This window comes from Amphiprion ocellaris, chromosome 22 (assembly GCF_022539595.1).
Source record: "Amphiprion ocellaris isolate individual 3 ecotype Okinawa chromosome 22, ASM2253959v1, whole genome shotgun sequence".
NCBI lineage: Eukaryota > Metazoa > Chordata > Actinopteri > Pomacentridae > Amphiprion > Amphiprion ocellaris.
The window spans coordinates 9,001,313-9,020,421 of NC_072787.1; the positions used below are offsets into that span (position 1 = coordinate 9,001,313).

Sequence of the window (19,109 nt, forward strand, 5' to 3'; positions counted from 1 at the left end):
TAACCTATCATCTAAAAACAGTAGGCTGACTTGTCTTTATTACGAAGTTCAATAGTTAGTGTGATGGAATTATGATTTTATATATTTTGGTTTTCAGAAATCATGTAAATATAGGCAGCCGTGCGTTAATCTGTTATCATGTCAACATAAAATGACTTAATCCAAATGATTTTATATGCCTCAAATATTAGCATTTGTGCTAATAATACTAAGAGGGCTCAGTGCACTGTGGCTGATTTAGTTTATCTACAGATGACATGCAGATTTTGCCTTGCCGTGATCAATTAAAGAGCAAGTATGGTTTCAGGTACCCAAGAATTTCTTTGGATGACTGCAGCCTCACAAACATGTGCTACATCCCAACTCTGATTCCAGTTAAAGATCTGTGTTACATCTCTTGCTCCCTTTGTTTGCTGTTCACCATTATAATAGTCTACGCTATCAAATAAAGATAAAAATCCGTACAAATCAATTTTAAAAGTGTGAAACATATGTGGGCCTGCAATTAATGATCATTTTCATTATTGATTGTTTGATCAATAAAGGTGAAAATGCTCACTGTGATTTCCCTAAAGCACAAGACAACTTATCAAACAATCCATAACCTAAAGGTATTCACTTTATTGTAGAGGACTTAGCAAACCAGAAAATATCCAAATATAAAGAGCTGAAACCTAAGAATTAAGGTTAAAGTTGGGATAAGAGTAAAAACTAAGATCTCTAATATGAGCAGTTATTTACAGCCTGTTTACTCGCTCTGCCCATTTTTCCAAATCAGAAATACTGTACTGATCCCCGAGGGGAAATTGCTTATAAACTACGCAGGTATTTAGTAATTCATATCACGTTTTTGTTGTTTCTGAAACATCAAGCTTAACGACTTCAATTGAACTGCTGTCTGAACAGAGGCACTGGTAATAAAAAAAACAAATAAGTTCACAAGAAAAGGCAGTGTCTTGGCGCAGAGCTCAGTTTATTTCCCCCAAAAAAACTGAATTCGGGCACAATTAAATAATAAATCTGAGAACGAAAGCTTTTGTTTAAAGGGGCTGGATGATCTTGTATAAAAGATGTTTCTCTTCTTGACCAGGAAAAAAAAAGCTACAGAAGGGATTGTTCCAAGGAATCTGTACCTACACCGCAAACATACAGTCACCACCAGGACCAATGTGAAGAACGTAGGTTGACATAATGACTGACAGTATTTGGAGAGGCTATTTTTAAGGGATATTACCTTTAACTGTGCCGAGTAAAAAAACTCTTTCAAAGGTCAAGAATAAACTTTGAAATTCAAGGTGAGCTCATGGTTTAACAGTGACCTTTGTTCGTAACATTTTACCGCAAGTCCTAATATGTAACTAATCATGCTAGACCCACAGATGCCCTGAGAAGAGGAAGAGGGGAGGTGCTCCTATTTTCTTGTTTCTCCTTAGATCTTGCTGGTTTTGATCAAACCCAGCTGTAGGTCAGAAATGTGATCGTCGAGTCGCACTGGGTTGCACAGTAACACAACACCCATCCTGCACCACAGACACACATACCCCGGCCAAGTTTTGAAACCTGAGAGGGAGACTGAGGAACAGAGAGAGGGGCAAGGCAGACAAGAATAGAGATACGAAGAGAATGATGATGTGGTCGGCTGTAGGGTCAAAGAATGCATCTGCATATACAGAATAAAGGGCTGTAGTCTAGTCAAGATCATGGGCTGGGCCAGCAGGTTGTTACATCTAACTACAGAACAGAGATATATAGAGGCACACATGCTGATGCTGTATGTTTCATCAGTAGTGGAGCCAAAACACTCCTTAATAGTTCTCCAATGCAGCAGCAACCAATTTATCAGTGTGAGATAACACCACTGAGACTTGTAAAGGCGAGTACCTTGGGGTAATAAACATGTTCTCTTAGTAGAAGTCTTTACGTTTCCATCAATTCAATAGAGGAAAGTTGAAAAAAAATACTTTCTGAAGACAAGCGTTTTGAATATATTTGTTGGGGCTGAAAGAAAATTCAGGCTCATTACTATTTGAGTCTTATATTTATAGTTTTGGACATTACACTGCACTTCCCAGATTGAGTGCTGAGATGTGAGGAAAAGGAAATAATGCTGATGGAATAAATGAATAGACAGACATTTTGTCACATTTGTCAGTGTGTATGGCCCACCCTGGGACTAAATTGGAGTCAGTATGCAAGGAGGGCAGGTAACAAAATGCACTCTCTGGTTGAAAATGGTATAATCTCATTGAGCAGGAAACCATGTGTGCACCAGGGTCAGATCACCCCATTAGGGGGCCCTGGAGAAACAAGTAACTACGCACCCCTATGAATTCCACAATCCACATTGCATTGATCGTAGAAAAATTAAGTTTCCTAAGATGGAAAACTGTCTTGCCCCAAGTAGGTTAGTTTGCAATGTACTAATGAAATACACCCTGTTTGTAATACACACCAGTGAATCTGAACATCCACTGAGGAATTAAAAGGTACTTAAACTAGATTTTGATACAAACCTATCAACACAACAGGGGCTCATATGAGATACATTGTAAATGCACAAGGCATTTACCATGTACATTTTTATTTGTGCAAGTCATCAAATTACCACAAAGTAATTGCCACACTTATAATATGGACTTTTTCGGAGCTCCAGATGATCTGTTGCTTGGTAATGCATGTCCCCTTTGTAATTTAGCTTTGGTGCATATGCAGTGAGATAGGTCTAAATTGAACCAAGACATTGATTGAATCCATTGTGGATGTTAATAATGAAGAAAATAGCATATCCTTTTACTACAGACACCTCCTACCCCTAGTGTCACTCTTTATTCCACTATCATTGCCAGTTTTCATGATTCAATCTCCTTTTGTTATTGGTAACTGTCTGCCAGACACCATGTTCTCTTACCATTTTTTTGTAGACCAGACCCCTTCATTCCATCAACATTTGTCATTGATTAGCAACTATAAGCAAACTAAGCACTATTCTTCTCTGTATTTACATACTGTCCCCTCCCAACTGTCTTGATCAACTGCATAAAATGTTTGACTAAATGGAAATGTTCTGGATCGGTTTACCTTCAGACTCATGCTCTGTGTTGGTAAGCCCAGTGTATACCAGAAAACTAATAAACACCCCACTACAACAAATTTCACATGAGGACTTTGGGTAAACTTCTTCAACATTAACAAAAAAACACTTTCGGTAATAACTATTTGGGTCATCATAACCTGGGGAGAACAGTATTGTAGTGATCAACAACAATCACATTTTAACAGATGAGGACAGGACCAAACTGTTCTTTTTGGATGTACTACAAGTCCTGCTCGGCATTACTGAATAGTGAATCACTCAACATATTTTCCAAGAAGAGCAATATCTCTCAAGATGCTGGATCAGCTACAAAGCCAGTGGTTAGATTCATCCAAACTGTCTCCGAAACAGCTTTAACAAAAGTGCAATAGCTCGGCAAGTAAAAGCTCCTTTGGGAATTTAGAAAGTATACCACTTTCCTATTCTCAACAGATTCATCTGAAAACCCTGGGATAAAAAGCAACTCACACACACATTTTGCATTAATCTGCTCAGCTGCAGGTCTCAATGGAAGCTGGTCTGTTCCAAAATATGCTCAGGTTGCCTGAACTGGTATGAAACACTATTCTGGCCAAGAGGACGATCAGGGCTGGACGCCACCCAAACGAAAGCTCTTCAGGATTCCACTAAAGCTATATGTGAACAGTGTTTGTAACAGAGCTGCAGCTTATTTAACTCTGAGCAGAAACGGAGGGACAGTTTGCGTTTTGTGTGTTCAAAGAATGTATTATCATTTATCGTGCTGAGGGATATTTATATTTAAAATGTAGTCAACAACCACAAGTTCCATTTAACTTAGGAAGGGGAAACACCGGAGTCCTCAAAGGCTGGGAGATATTTCTGAATTGACATCTGATGTTGATGCATATCAGCAATTTATATGAGATTATCAAAATGTGTGAATGAAAAGAGGGGCAGAGACAGACATGGAGGGAGGGAGACTCGGTTAGATGGATACTGCGTCACAGTGACTCCATCTCTTACAGGGAATGATACAGCAGTGTTCTGGCTTGAACCCTGTGTATACAGATTTGAAGGGAAGTTGAGGACCCTAGGACAGAAATTGCCTGCTAATGAGATATCAAATGCAAATACTGGCCATTTCCACAGAAAGTCTTAATCTGTAAACTATGTGGCAATTCAGCAGTACAAGAGAGAAAAACTATTTAAGGGAAACAAAGGGATGAAAGAAGCATCCCTACACCACTCACCCCTGTCTGCTGAGGATGTTGTGGGCCTGCTGCTCAATGAATAGGTCACCAGGAGACACCCCATGTTTGGGTGAGGAGATGGACGGGTGTCTGCTCAGCTTGGGCGAGCTGGGTGGCATCCCTGTTACTGAACAGTCCTTAGCAGGCACCCTGGCAGAGGAGGACAATGAAGTTACATCCATGTAGGAGGAAGAGGATGGAGGCTCGTGTGAAGCAGCCCTGCGCTGATTCTCCAGGTTCATCAGTCTCTCTCTTTCTGAGAATGAGTCCACCCTGGTTCGACCAACATCATAGCCGGGGTCGGCGTGGCTGTACGGTAGTGCTGAGCGTCCCGCTCTCGGGCTAGTGGCTGAGGTGCCGGTGTAAGCACTAAGGGTGATGTCCTTGCCTTCCTCCCCCACTGAGCCACCTCTAGCATGCCGTTCTGAGCCCTCTGACTCTTTCTGGCTGCGGGTGTAGCGGGAGGTGTGGTCCAGGTCTGGCTCCTGATCCAAAGAGATCCCATAGCGTTCAGCCAGCTGCCGGCGCCGCTCTGCCTTATAGCGGGCAATGCGTTCAGCCTTGGACTCCAGCTCTGGGGCACCGGTCATGGAACCTGAAACGTGGACTGGTTCCATGTGGATGGAGGATTGAGAATCAGGCCTGCATCGAGCTCTGGACTGTTGCTCTGGAGCCTTCAGCTGCATTTCTGGGCTTTCAAATCCCTCCATTCCATACCGTTGGACTGTAACTTGAGAGAGGATACGCAAGTCAAAATGAAAGCATTAAAAAAGACAAAGAAACAAACTGCCAAGTTACTGAACTTGTCTTACCAGCACAGGGCTCACAGGGGTCAGAGGCTCTGGTGTATCTTGGTGTGTCCTCCTCCAGAAGCCGGTTGGCCACCAAGGTTGGCAGCAGAGATGGATGTGCCTCACCCTCTATGCCCTCCAACCGTCGGGCGATACGCTCCTTTCTAGTTGTGGACAAGAAGGAAGTCAACCTTATACATATTCTTACTCTGCTCATCACTATTATTAGTATTAAAAATGCTTGCAGCTTTGTTATGAGTAGTTCTGCCATTACTGTTTTACCTGTTCATTTCCCAGTCACTTGCGCTTGTGGTAATACCTTCAAATCGTTTCCTCAATTCAGACACTTAAACAAAAAACCAAACAAAATAGAGGTTGGCTCATTAAAAACTGAAGACACAAACATGACAAAGCATAAACATTCCTTAAGACAATCATGGCCATTTTCTGGCCAAATAAGATCAACATCCTGACACTGAGATTAACAGTATGAAATTGGATTAAACGTATAAGAAATGTTGAATAAATGAGTTTCACCTTCTTCCTGTGTACAATCCATTTTCCACAGGCTCCTTGATACAGCAGGTCTTAATTCAGAATTATTAAATTCATTAGCCTAAATGATATAAATTATATAATAGAAGATACATACACATTTAAACAAATACTCAAAATGATGTGTTGTGAATTGCTAAATCGCTCTAAGTTTACTTCTCAGTTGATGTAGTAATATTGCAAAAAAAAATGTAAACATTAAGACCAGCTTCTAGGGATGTCAAATTCTTTACAACCTTGATGTTATTTCGTTACAGCTGATTCCAATCAGAGAAAGTCAGGCTTAGCACTGGTTAAAAATGAAAAGCCTGCTACTTGAATGTTAGGTACACCTGACTCTACCAAAGCTGAATAAATCTGGATTCCACAATGGAACCAGCTGTTGGAACCCAACCCTAACTATCCGGTATTACAAAAAAGTTAAACTACAGAGATCTGAGCACAAATACATGTGCAAGGAAACATTTAAATTCAGAAATATGCCTTTTAAATATCACAGCTTTTGCAAGACATGGTGGAACATAGGGACCACTATTCACCTGTAAAGTTGGACAAGACGCAACAAAGATGTCCGTTCATCTGGGCATGTTAACCAGGAAATTAAATCATGCAGTGACTGATTTTACTTCTGATTTGATCTGTAGCAATAAGTCTATTTTATAGTTTCACATCTAAAGACAATTCTTTCGTACTACCTAAGACACAGCTTGCAAAAACGTAATCAAAAGTGTCCCTCAACAGCTCCTCAAGCCATTATATTCACCATCCAGTGGGACTTGACAGAGCCACAAACTTCTGCAGGACATTAAATCTTTATTGGACCTATATTTTGGATCAAATGGAGCCTGTTGAGAAAATAAGACACCACAGAAGTTCATACTGTACAAGTTGTGAGGCCTGTGGCTTGTAGAAGAACTGGTTTTAGACAAATCTTGACATGAATCCACCTGGAAAAAAGGCAGCTGTTGCACAATAGTGTCTTTCTAAAACCTTGGGAATGTTGACATTGCAAGGGTCATTTTCAGCAAGCAGAAGTTAAAAAAAAACCCTTACTCACCTTTTGGGAGATTGGCCAAGAGACTAACATCTATATCCTTGGTGCTTTTGGCTGGTTCGTCTTTTTCGTCAAAGGAGAATTCTTTCTGGAAGCTGAGAAAATGCAGAAAAAATACCAACTGTTATTGAAACAGGGGTGAGCTGTGGAAAGTAGATGTGTTTGTAGACCAGCAGTGTAAGCAGTAATAAGGGACTTGCTGAATCAATCTGAATTTGATCAGTCATCCAAATCATTAAAAATATTGCTAGAAGCAGAATAGGTTTGAATGGTGGTCAAGAATCTAGTCAATCACTTGGTGGATTCTGGATAAAGCTACAAAAACAAACAATTAATCATCTATATTATACATTTGTATTTCAGACTATAAATTTCACAAAGTTTTCAATCCCCAAATATTTATCTAGAAATAATGAGACATTTTTAACCCCGTCACACCCTCCGCCTCACACAGATACACAGCAAATTTCTGTCTCAGAAACATATTGAAGTAATGGCTCTGATTCAAAACCACAAAGTTGCAATAGAGCTATAAAAGAACTGGCACCAGATTACTGATGTGAGGAAAGAGTCGAGGCCTGAGGAAACATGACTTTGTGGTTTTGTCCATTCCAGTAATCGCAGAGTTATGAACACACTGATATACACAAATAGTCGATCTTTTTCTATCATAGCAGCATTTGTCTTCATGAAAAAATATTTCACAACATGTGAGTCCCACATGCAAAATATTTTCAAATCAAAGCCACGCCCACACAGTTTGGCATCAAGCCCTGTGTCACTGAGTCTGACATCCTCAGTGTCGTAAAGGAATCTTTATAGATTAGAGTCCTAATGTGGAGTGCTGGGGGTTTATTTGACACACAGTCAACAACATGATGCTGAGCAATCCTGTGAATGTTGCTGCAGAGATGTTTCACACTGCTGAGCAGCAAAGTGAGCTTATCTTTCGTTGTCTCACTAATCCTGGACACTGCTCTGTCAGAAGCATCCGTCCTGACTAAGAATAGTTCATTTCTGACAAGGCAATCAGTGTTAACAGGAGTCTATGTAACTTCTGAAGGAGGAAATATATTTTTTCTCTCTTACAAAATAAAAGTTTAGTACATGTAGTTAGTACATGAACAATAAAGCACTCCACTGCTCAGTTCAGTAGAAATGCTGGTATTGGAACAATAGTATTCCATGTCTGGTAGGACCACTGTCTTAGGGTTGTAATGTTAGCTGATGTGTAATGGATTTTGCTGAGTCAGTTTGCTGACTTTTACCAAGTTCCCTACATGTTCTACATTATGTTTATGCATTTATTGTACTGTTATCTGATGAGTATCATTTGCAGCGACAGTGGCAGCCATCCATGAGGGACAGTTACACAGTCTCACTTAAATGTCCCACAAGTAACAACTTTAACATGTCAAATGAATAGTGACTTGATTTGACATCATCTGCATATTTTGTCCCCAAGACTGCCCATATCATTCTTACTATGTTGGTCTATTCTATATAGAGGTCGACCGATATTGGATTTTCAAAGGCCGATGCCGATACCAATTTTTTAAAAAATTTTCAGCCGATGGCCGATATCTAAAGCCGATTGTAGAAGCCGATTTTTAAGGCCGAAATCCTTTTTTTTTTTTTTTTTTTAAAGCACATCGATTACAAAAGGCAATTTAAACACTAAAAGTATATACATGTATATATTACAAATTAAATACACTAGTAGAACTCTAACATTTATTGAACACAAAAATTGAAAAAGTACAATAACATAAAAAAAATACTTAAAGTTTACAAAAAATACAATTAAAAAGTAACCTGAAAGTGGTTAGGGTTAGGCTTGTGGTTGCCTGGCTCACTCGCTCCGCTCATGCTCCGCTCTCTGAGTGCCGGGGGTCCTTCTAAGGGAAAAGCGGTCGCAGCAGCTGCCCGTACGGGTGCCTGATCACAAATCGGCTTTTTATTTGTAAATATCGGCTGATGGCCGATATTGAAAAAAGTCCATATATCGGCCCAAAATATCGGCCGGCCAATATATCGGTCTACCTCTAATTCTATACAAAGGACATTATTTGCATGTCACTCTGTCCTGAAAAAGGGATCTTTCCTCAGTTGGTCCTCATGAGCTTTCTTCCTTTTTTTCCTGTTGAGGTATTTAGAGGGGAGTTTCCCGTATCCAAGTCTACGGTCTAACAGAGGGTGTCGCTTACAGTAGAGATCGCAAAACAACTTGAAGCAAATTTGTATTTTGTGATGTTGGGCTATTCAAATGAAACTGACTAGAACTGATCTGACTATCTTTGCAAAATTGTCTCACACTTTCAGCTTTGTTCTGAGTAGAAAGACAACTGCCCTCTTTTTACTCTTTTGTCTGCTTCTGAACCTCATTTACATTTCTTTGCTGTTCTGTGCCAAAAAACACTCAAGTATTAATGTAAAAAAGAAAAATGTAGAAGACGTCTACTTTCTCAGAAGTAATCCAATGCTTATGATATATTCATAGGTCAAATTTGAACCCCAATATACAGAACTGTTTTATGTGATCATTACTGTTATGTCCCTAATGACTTATTTCCCTGTCAACTAACTGGAAATTTAAACTTACGCTAGTCTAAAAGCAAGAAAACTAAGAAAGCAGTGAACACTGACTACAATTTAATCAATAAGGTTAAACATTGTTCAAATTATATTAAATGTACTTAAGAGCCATTTGAAACGGGAATCATAACCTTCAATAACCACACATTTTTTAAATGCCACTGAAATGTGTTGTACTTTGTGCCATAAATATGACCACAGCACATTATCCAACAAAACATGACAACTCAATAATAAACTCTCCATAAGCCTGCACTGAGTGTGGATATGCATCGCTCTGGTTCGGTGATTATAAGTCAGTTTCCTCTAATACAACCTACATAGAACCAATGTAAAGTGAAGTTGCAGTTTACATCCATCTCTCCTTCTTTTCCTAAGTGAGGATGTTAAAAAATGACTAGGAAAGTGTCTTTACAAAAACAATAAGATGTCACAGTGAGGCTGATATTTTACCTTTTGTATATAAAATGTCAGAATTTTATCTTAGAAAATGTTTGTGTAAAATTTTGTCACAATGAATGTATAAATTCATGAGACATGAGAGTGAGCAAATAAAAATCTAATCTATTTGCCCTCAAGTTCAAGTGAGTATTTTCTACATTTGAAGAAATTCCCTCCAAGTCTATAAAAGATACCACATTTTGAAGAATATGAAACAGTAGATGGGCAGAAAACCTGAAAACATGATGTCTACAGCTATGGCTTCTCCAGCCCAAGGACATAAAACACTGAATTGTGATGATGTCTTTTTACATATCTTACCTCAGTGCTCTCTTCTGTAGCAATCTGGGATTGCTTATTTTAATGGGGGTCTCACTTCCAAGTCCTGTGGGCAGAAGAAAAGAGCGTAACATTTAGACATGTTGCCCTTCCATTCATTAATTCCAGTTCGAATAGCAGAGCCTTTAGTTGTAGCTTGTAATGAACAGGCATCTTAAGGTAAAGTAGCCAGTTTGTCTGCAGCTCCTTGGCACACAACCACATTAATTAAGTGGACTTCCACTGAGAAAACAAATGATGTGGAAAACAATAATCTGCCTGCCTCACTGAATCACATCAAATAATAAATGATCTTGATGTTAGTTAAAAGGCTTGCACTACCCCACCACCACAAAACCTCCATCCACAGAAACAGCAACAGACACACAAATCATCACTGCTTTTACATCCACAGACACTGGCTGTCTCCATATTAAGTATCAGTCTATGTACTATGCCTGAGGTCATAGCTCAGAGCACTTGATGGAGGAGTGATTGCCTGTGTGTCATTGCCTCAGACTGCTGCTAAGTTTCACCACACGTCAAGGTTGCGTTGCAGTACAGCTGGGACGGTGCCAGCAGGAGCCAAGCACATCGTTGTCGCTGGGCAGCATTTCTATACATGCCATGAATACAGATGGAGGACAGCATGAAGAGTAACCATACTCTCAGTTCCTCATATCTTACACACTGGTAATGAAGCTATGTGATAAAAGCTAATTAAACACTCAACAGTCTAATCTATTAAAGCCTGGTGTTTATTGGGAAAATGGCTAAAGTCAGTTAACCAGGGCAAAACATGACATAGACACCTGCCTACAGAGAACAGGCTCATTACCAAGAAAAAGTTCATTATCAAGCATCATAACAGTGTTGTGAGGAATGTAAATTCTGGGGAACATCCTTGAAAGAATGTCTGCGCCTGCTTCACTTATTCACTCCAAACCTCAAACTTCCGAGAGGCCACAGCTGTGCAATTTTGGGACAAGCATGTGGTCCCACTGCCATCCTCTCCAAGTTCACATCCAGGCAGCATGACACCTCCTCCCCCAACTCCCCTCCTGCTCCAACCAAACCAGTAACTTCTCAATTTCTCCCCTGTGGCTGCCCAACCTTAATTAATGCGCAGCCCCAGATCTTCCATATCTGTTCATCCTTATCAACATTGTTTGGGTTGATGCGTTAAGTCCCTCCTACTTAAGCAAAACATCTTTTGAGAAGGAACAAGGCTTATTTGGAGAAGCGGTGCGTTGGGATGTGTTTGGGGGTCGGCATGTATTGTTTCAGCTGGGTGGAATATGGCTGGTGAAACCACAGCTCATTCCTTGCAAGCCTTGAATGATAATCCTGGTTATCCAAGCTGTCTGTGTTGTCTTTTGGCAATGATCCAGAGATTAGGTTGACACCATTCTAGCAGATATATTAAAGTATGAAAAAACAGTTAGATAAAGTAAACAAAAGTATTTCAATAAAATTTGGCATTTGAATAAATTCTGACATCAAGATTGTCACTTTTACTGCAAATATATTTGGGATGCAATGAAAAATCAATCAAAATCGATGATCAGATTAGCTGCCAACAATTTTAATTGGCAATTAGTTGGGGATATCCTTGTGTGTTTTTCATGATTACTTAAAATGCTCTGGCATGCAGGCATTACTTACTGGAGTGTAGTGTGGTAGCAGCAATTTACAGAAAAACAGATATTAGTACAAAGGTATCCAACTTAGCACATACTAAGACAGCCTCAAGCTATATTTAGTAGCTAACAAAACCAGTACTTTCTAAGTACCTGGAATTGTGTATCTGATGATCTAAATGGTTGATTATTTATTTCAATAATCAATCGATTATTTGACTACCCAAAGAGTTGTTAATTGCAGCACTAAAATATATATCTCTTGAAAATATAGCTTATTTATATTGGATGTCAAGAAACAACAGTCAATGGGATTACACTTTATATTAAGGAAGTATTGTTACCATGCAGTTTGTTAGAAAAGCTATAAAGATGACTTTGGGATTACTTTGCATTTTCTGTCGTTTTTGGAAAACTTGCTCCAATTAATGATATTTTAGCCAGAGCACATGTCTCCCTAATCTCCATAATGTAGGTGGTCAGTAAAGTGTTACTGTTACAGTTATGAGGGTTAAAAGTTTAAGAATAAAGCCCAGGATAACAAATGCTGGAATTTCCCTGTAAGTAAGAGTGTGAAACAAAACCAGATGCCAGGATAATTAGCTGTTAGTGTGAAAATAACAAAAGCATTTTTCCCTTGGGAGCAGCTGTCTGATGCTATTGTCAGGCCTCACATATAGAACTGTCCACAGTCCAGACCTGTACTCTTTTCACACTTCATACAGTCTATATGTTGCGGCATGTGAGCCATCAGGGTCGACCCCCTTCAGGTAACCTTGAAGTGCCTTAATACATTCATCATTCCAGACACAGGCATAAAAACCTCCACAATGATCACAGATGTCGCAGAGCCTTTGATGCTCACTGTAATCTACAGAAACACGATGGCTGCTATAGCCGCAAGGGAATGTACCAGGAATTCCTCAGCACTGTGCCCCGTGTGTGTTGATGAGGCTGTAAAAGCGGCTTGACACTGATGAAACATGGGGGATAAAATCATTTCATGATTCAGTGGAGTGCCATTCAAGTTCTGAAGTGAGGAAAGTCTTTTATGTGATGTTATCAAAGGGGTGAAGAACAAAGACTGCAGAAAACTGTCTGACAATGAAGAAGCTACACTAATTTTGTGGATGCTCGGCTCTAATAAAGTCAACATTAACCTGAGGCTCAGGCGATGCCTCAAAAGTTTGATATGTGACAAATACATGGGGGATCAAGAGTCAATCAAACACTACATGCTTCATCCATGTTTTAACACACAAAAACACTCAGTGTGGAAACCAAAGAGATATCAGGGGTGAGCATATGTCCAAATCGAGATACAGGATTAACTTCGATTCCTGGGATTATAGAGAGCCCAAAAGGAAGCGTGTCACTCTAATTGTGTGCATTACATCACACTACGTTGCATGTGTAAGTCTTCACATCCCCCACCAACTTAACAGCTGCCCACCTACTCTGCCTGCAGGGGACCCGAGTTGCAACTAAAGTCTTGTCACTGACAGAGGCTTAAGACGTAAGGCATTTAAAAGAAACACAGATGGAAAATCCGTAATTAGGTGAAACCATGGTTACAAACAGTAGACTTAACAAAAGGATGTGACAATAAGCCAATTATGTCTTAAACAGTAACGACGAGTATACAAGGTCAGTCACAAAGTCAGTTCTGGACAGGAAACAGAGGGCAAGAGAAACTTCAACACAGCTATGACCTCAGTCTTTCAAACTAGCTTTAATACACAACCCTCTTGCCTAAAACCTGTCTCTGTGCTCGCATAAAACCTGGAACTCTGGGCCACCTGTTGTAGATTTCCAGCCAGTTGAGTATAAAGAAACCAGACCGCAACACTCCCACTCAAAAATATTGCAAAGAACGATGGGACACAGACATGGACCAGTGGTCAGTGAACAGTGCATAATCATTTATCAAATACAAAGGCTGTGCACAGTAGGGTGGATGACACAAAGTGTAAATTAATACATGGACCATGGTAGTGATAAATGTAATGGCAAGAATTTTTAATTACATCAGTTTATAATTTGTCATTCTCATGCCGGCTCACTTCTGAAATGTTTCTTCTGATTAATTACAGCACCGAGAGGAGTTTTTTTCAGACTAAAGGCATGCCATCATTTGGGACATTAATGACTGAACCTCATCTGCTACTCAATGACTTACAAATTAATATAATTCAGGATTACTGCAGGACATAAAAAGCCTTGATAACTGTTGTTATTTATATATCGGTATGTATCAATATATTGCAATTCAAAGTCAGTGGCTGGACAGAGTCGTTAGCTTTAAAAGATTTTTTTATTTTTAATTTTAAAATTAGCTATGCGGGGATAGCCCCTGCTCACAATATGAAGGGCCACAAGTGTGGGAAAACCACAGTAGACATGCCCAAACATTTGCCATTTGCTGGTTAGACACCGAATTCTTGTCATTTGCTCACAGTAGGCAAAAGTTAATATTACTTTTAAAGAGAATGTAACTGATTAGGCCCAGTTACATCCAAAATAAAGGCGAGTAAAAATATTTTCACGTATTTCAGCAAAATATGCATTTGAAGCAGCTTGATATTGATGGAATAACGTAGCTGCAGGCTTAAATTCATGGCAACAATCTAGAATATGCTGGAGCTAGTTCTATTTTCTAATTGTCAGTTTGCAAGTTGAAACTGAAGCCTTTCTTAAAGATGTAGGCCTTAGTGGCAAACAGGGACAGCTTTTAAACCTCTTTTGCTTGGTAGCCAACAGGATAAAGTCAAAGCTGAATCAACAGAACTGTCAACAAGCAATTCCTATTTGGTCAAGCATCAGTTTATTCTCCCATAAAAAAAGAAAGAAAAGAAAAAAAAGGAATTTCATATATCATGGACTTGCAGGTAATTAGCCATGATAACCTTCTCAGTTTTGGTGAGTTTTCCCACTAAGATTAGCACTGTCATCACAGAATGCAAATGGTCTTCTTCAGTGAATGATCATGACACTTAAACGGACATGTATTGATTTCACTGAAAATGAAGCAGTTTTAAATGCTGGTGTGGCTTGGAGTTTAAACTTTGGGTTGACTGGCTGGTAGAACTTATAGCTCATTGATGTTTAGTTATAGAACTCACCAATTTATCTACTGACAAACGTGATGGCAACAAATTAAGGTAAAGAGTTTCTTAATAAATCAGTTCATTTGTTGTATTTCTAGCCCAAGAGCACATGTAAAGCTGAAGAATACGTCCATAAAACTACATTCCCAAATCAAGTAACCACGGAGCGTAGAAATAGCTTCCTCCTGAAACAGCCCCCTGCATTGTTAAGAGTCCCTTATCTCTGCTACATAGTGTCCTTGGAGGCTACAGCTGCAGTGCAAGGACAGCTGGCTGGAAAGGAGGACAGTGAGTAAAGAGAAAGGGAGCCTGCAGTTTGTTGCCTGCCAACTTCCAAGAGCTCAGATTCCCAACACCCGCAATCAGTGTAACCTGTCCCCAAGCTCTCAGCCGGAGCTTCAAATATGAGCTCTGCCTCGAGCTGCAGAGCCTCAAGTCGCTGCTCTTACCTTGACTGCAAAACTTGACTTGACTCAGGTAATTCGAAATCCACGGGTTACGGTACATTTTGGCAACAAAGTCAGGTGAGAGGTTAAGACAGAAAAGAAGTGAAAGAGATGGAACTACAAGGTAGAATGCAGCTGCCCAAGAGGTGATGCAGCTACCAAAGCACTTTGTCAGCGCTCCGGGACAGACAGAGAGGGAGAGAGAAGGGAGACAGGTAGTGTTAGAGAGAGGCAGAGGAGGGAAGGAGGGAGGGGAGAGAGTAGAGAGACGTCCCAGCCGCAGTGCCGGCACACGCAGAGGTGGTCCTGGTAGGAAAACAGGGGAGTGGTGAAGCTTTGGCTGCTGCTCTGATTCTCCTCAGATCCAGTCCTCTGCTCTGGCTCCTCTCGCTAACCACTAAGGGCTAACCAGTGCCCACTACAACAGCAACCTGCAGGGCTAAAAGCTGCTCAGCACGAGCTAAGCTCATTAGCCAAAGCAAGAAAATTAGGGCCTGTCCCTACTGTGGACTGGAGCAAAGTATCCTCTCCTACTCCGGCTTCAGAATGAGCCTCACAGGAAGAGAGAGGAGCCAAAAAAAAAAAAAAAACAGCATGTGAGAGAGAGACAGTTGGGAGTGTCCCACGAGAGCACTGCTTTCCCTTCGCTCACACACACAAGTAGGATGCCAACGACACCGGTGCAGAGCGTCAGAAAAGGAAGGGAAGAGAAAGCATGCAGGGTTTGGAGGACAGTAGTGGAAATAACAAGAGCAGGAAAAGAAGAGGAGAGAGTCATTTTGACTCTCTCAGTCGGATGAGAAATTCCAGTCATCTCTCAGCAGGGACAAAATAAAGAAACAGCATGCAGATGGGAAGAGCTGGTGGGAAGGGCAGGAGAACGTAAGAAAGAAATAGTGAAACAAAGTCCGAATGAGAAAAACAGAGGGAGCGTGCAAACAGTAATGAAGGAAGCAGAATGTAAGCAGTGCTATGTCTACTGGTGAGTAATGGTGTCATTACGCTAATAGTTTGGTTCTTCCTAGAACAGCTCAAAAGGCACAAGGGGAAGAAAAACAGGCTGATTTATTGACATCCTCACAATTTTCCTTTAAAGACACTCATGAAATGTATTTGTGTGTCCCAAAGCACAAATAAACCAATATTCTTCATGTGTCATGGCCTGCGTAAACCCATTTCCCAGTATGTATATGCTATAAGTGAATGCCAAAAACAAGACACATGCATTACCTATACATCAATGTGACAATGGTATGCTTATCATTGTACTGAGAGGGTAATGTAAAGAGGCTGGCACAAAGCCCAACACTGCCTTTCAGATGCTGTTGGGAAAACAATAAGCTGTATCTTATCTTTCTTCAGCAAACGGAGCAAAAACTGCCACTGCCAACCAGGCATCACCACAAAGCAGACCAAGTGGATGGGAGCAACCGTAAATGTCAGTTTCTCAATTCAGTGGCTTTAGAGTGGGATGAGTAGCAACGTAGTGAAAAAAAGACTGCTGCCTTTTTTCAGAATACAAAGATCTCTCTTTAAACTTCTTGTAAATGGAACCCAGGTTGTTGGGATGGTTTCAAAAGCACCTAACACAGATCACGTTAACTGCATCATAGCATTTGCCAAATCACATAAATCTGTCCATCCTTACTATCAGGGGCTGCATAGGTGTGTCAAGATGCTGACTGACTGACTGACTGACTGACTGACTGACTGACTGACTGACTGACTGACTGACTGACTGACTGACTGACTGACTGACTGACTGACTGACTGACTGACTGACTGACTGACTGACTGACTGACTGACTGACTGACTGACTGACTGACTGACTGACTGACTGACTGAGGTGTGTTAACTTTAGAGGTGGCATGTTTGGATCCTTCACCTAGATGAGCTCATCTGGCTCAGCATATGCACACATACATCACAAACCTGCCAATTCACACCGGGGCTCAGTGGATGGGAAGAGCGATACCTGCACGCAATAACTAAACTGTGTTATTTTCAGCACCAGCCTTAACGGTTTCACAGCCTGTAATTTATCAAACTATCAAACTGCCAGACTGAATGCAGATGATTCATGAAGTGTAATAATAAAATACAAAGCGTCTATGGATAACTATTGTCAGTTGGTGAATACAAAATGGAGTAGTTTAAATTTATGTCTGCACATAAGTGGATCTTACCTGAGGAAGGAAGTGAGCTACAGAAGCAATTAAAGTCTTCAACTTTAATTGGCACGTCATCTGTTTCAGTGTTTACACATTAGCTGACATTTCAGTTAGACTCATAACTTACATTATTAGAAAATTAGAATGATCAGCAAGCCCTACAAGAGATAATTTTGGTGTTTTTTATAAAGAGATACTGAGGCAGGAGATATTCATGCTACATCTGAAAAACTATACTCGATTTATCCTGTAAATGGTCTCAGAGGGCTGAACCTTTTCCCAGCTGACTTTGGGTGAGATGTGGGGGACACCTTGGACAGGTTCAAAGGGCTCGAAGGAGATATTCCTCTGATAAACCGCTAAAAATCAGTGTTGAAAATGAACTATATTACCCATTTATAATGTGACACCGCTACAGTAAAGATTTGGTTAGGTTTATGTATAAAACAACTTAATTTGGTGAAAGACCATGGTGTGGGTTAAAATAAGTACCTTGTAAAGGTTGGAGAATGATTGTTGTCATAGTTACAACAACTAACATGAGCTTGAGATAAAGAATATGGTTCATGAAATGTGTCTTTTAGTGTGAAAAACTAAATGAACAGCAGCCATTCATAGTTATTGTTCCAATATATTGTAACATACTGCAGCGTGTATATTACAATATGCAATTAACTAACCCCCTAACCCTAACCCAATCAGATGAAGTCAGATTCAAAAGTATTTGGACAGTGACACAATTTTCATAATTTTGTCTCTGCACACAACCACAATGAATTTGTAATGAAGTAATCAAGATGAGATTGAAGTGTACACTTTCAGCAATAACTCAAGGTTGTTATAAAATATTTGCATTACCTGTGAAGGAATTACAGACCTTTTGTAAACATATCTTCCCTTTCACCGGTTCAAAAGTAAATGAACTCATGACAAATAAGCAGTTTTGTGTCCAGGTGTGAACTTTTTCCTAATTATTTCATGACAAAAAATTCTGGCCAATTCTGGAACGAGTTGTTGGACAGATGAAACCAAGATGAGCATGTACCAGCATGATGGAAACAAAAGAGTATGGAGAAGGAAAGAATGTCTCATTATTCAAAGCATATCACATTATCTGTCAAATTTGGCAGAGGTAGTGTTATGGCAAGGGCATGTATGGCTGCTATTGGAACTGGGTCACTGGTGTTTATTGAGGATATGGTGCTTATAGAAACAGCAGGATAAATCATACGTGTATACAGCTGCACCTTCTGCTAAGAATCAAGCAAAAAACTAACGTGACAAGACTTCGTAGCACAGATGGACAATAACCCAAAACATACCATGTGAAGGTGATCCAAGGGCTTTCAAAGGTATGAAATAAATAAACAAAAAAGCTAATCGCTATAAATGGTCATGACAGTCACCTGATACCTGATCTCAATCCTACTGAGCATGCTTTCTCACTGAAGACAAAGCTATGGGCATAAAAAAAAACAACACAAAAAGCAGCAACCCAAGGAAGCTATAGTAAAAGCCTGGCAAAGCATCTTAAGGGAGGAAACTTACTATTTGGTGATGTTGATGGGTTTCAGACTGAATGTAAAGGATTTGCATACACTTATTAATGTAGTCGTTACATTTAGAACTGTGTAGATGTAGTATAATTGTATACTACATTTATAACTTCTCAAGTACTTTTGAGT

At 40.0% G+C, this 19,109-nt stretch overlaps 1 protein-coding gene across 22 annotated transcripts in view; it reads right to left on the reverse strand.

Moving 5' to 3' along the window:
* Positions 1-19,109, reverse strand: part of svila (supervillin a) — a 125,391-nt gene that overhangs the window by 71,989 nt on the left and 34,293 nt on the right. For 8 of the 22 annotated variants that reach the window (XM_055006920.1, XM_055006917.1, XM_055006918.1 and 5 more), the window contains exons 1-6: positions 15,256-15,766; positions 10,063-10,126; positions 6,709-6,800; positions 5,379-5,442; positions 5,118-5,260; positions 4,306-5,035 (exon numbers count right to left, since the gene is read on the reverse strand). In XM_055006920.1, coding sequence (XP_054862895.1) covers positions 4,306-5,035; positions 5,118-5,260; positions 5,379-5,442; positions 6,709-6,800; positions 10,063-10,126; positions 15,256-15,313 — 1,151 coding nt within the window. In that variant the 5' untranslated portion in view covers positions 15,314-15,766. Of the gene's footprint in view, positions 1-4,305; positions 5,036-5,117; positions 5,261-5,378; positions 5,443-6,708; positions 6,801-10,062; positions 10,127-15,255; positions 15,770-19,109 lie in introns of those variants that run through there. The other 14 variants (XM_035944646.2, XM_055006927.1, XM_055006915.1 and 11 more) reach the window with 7 other exon arrangements.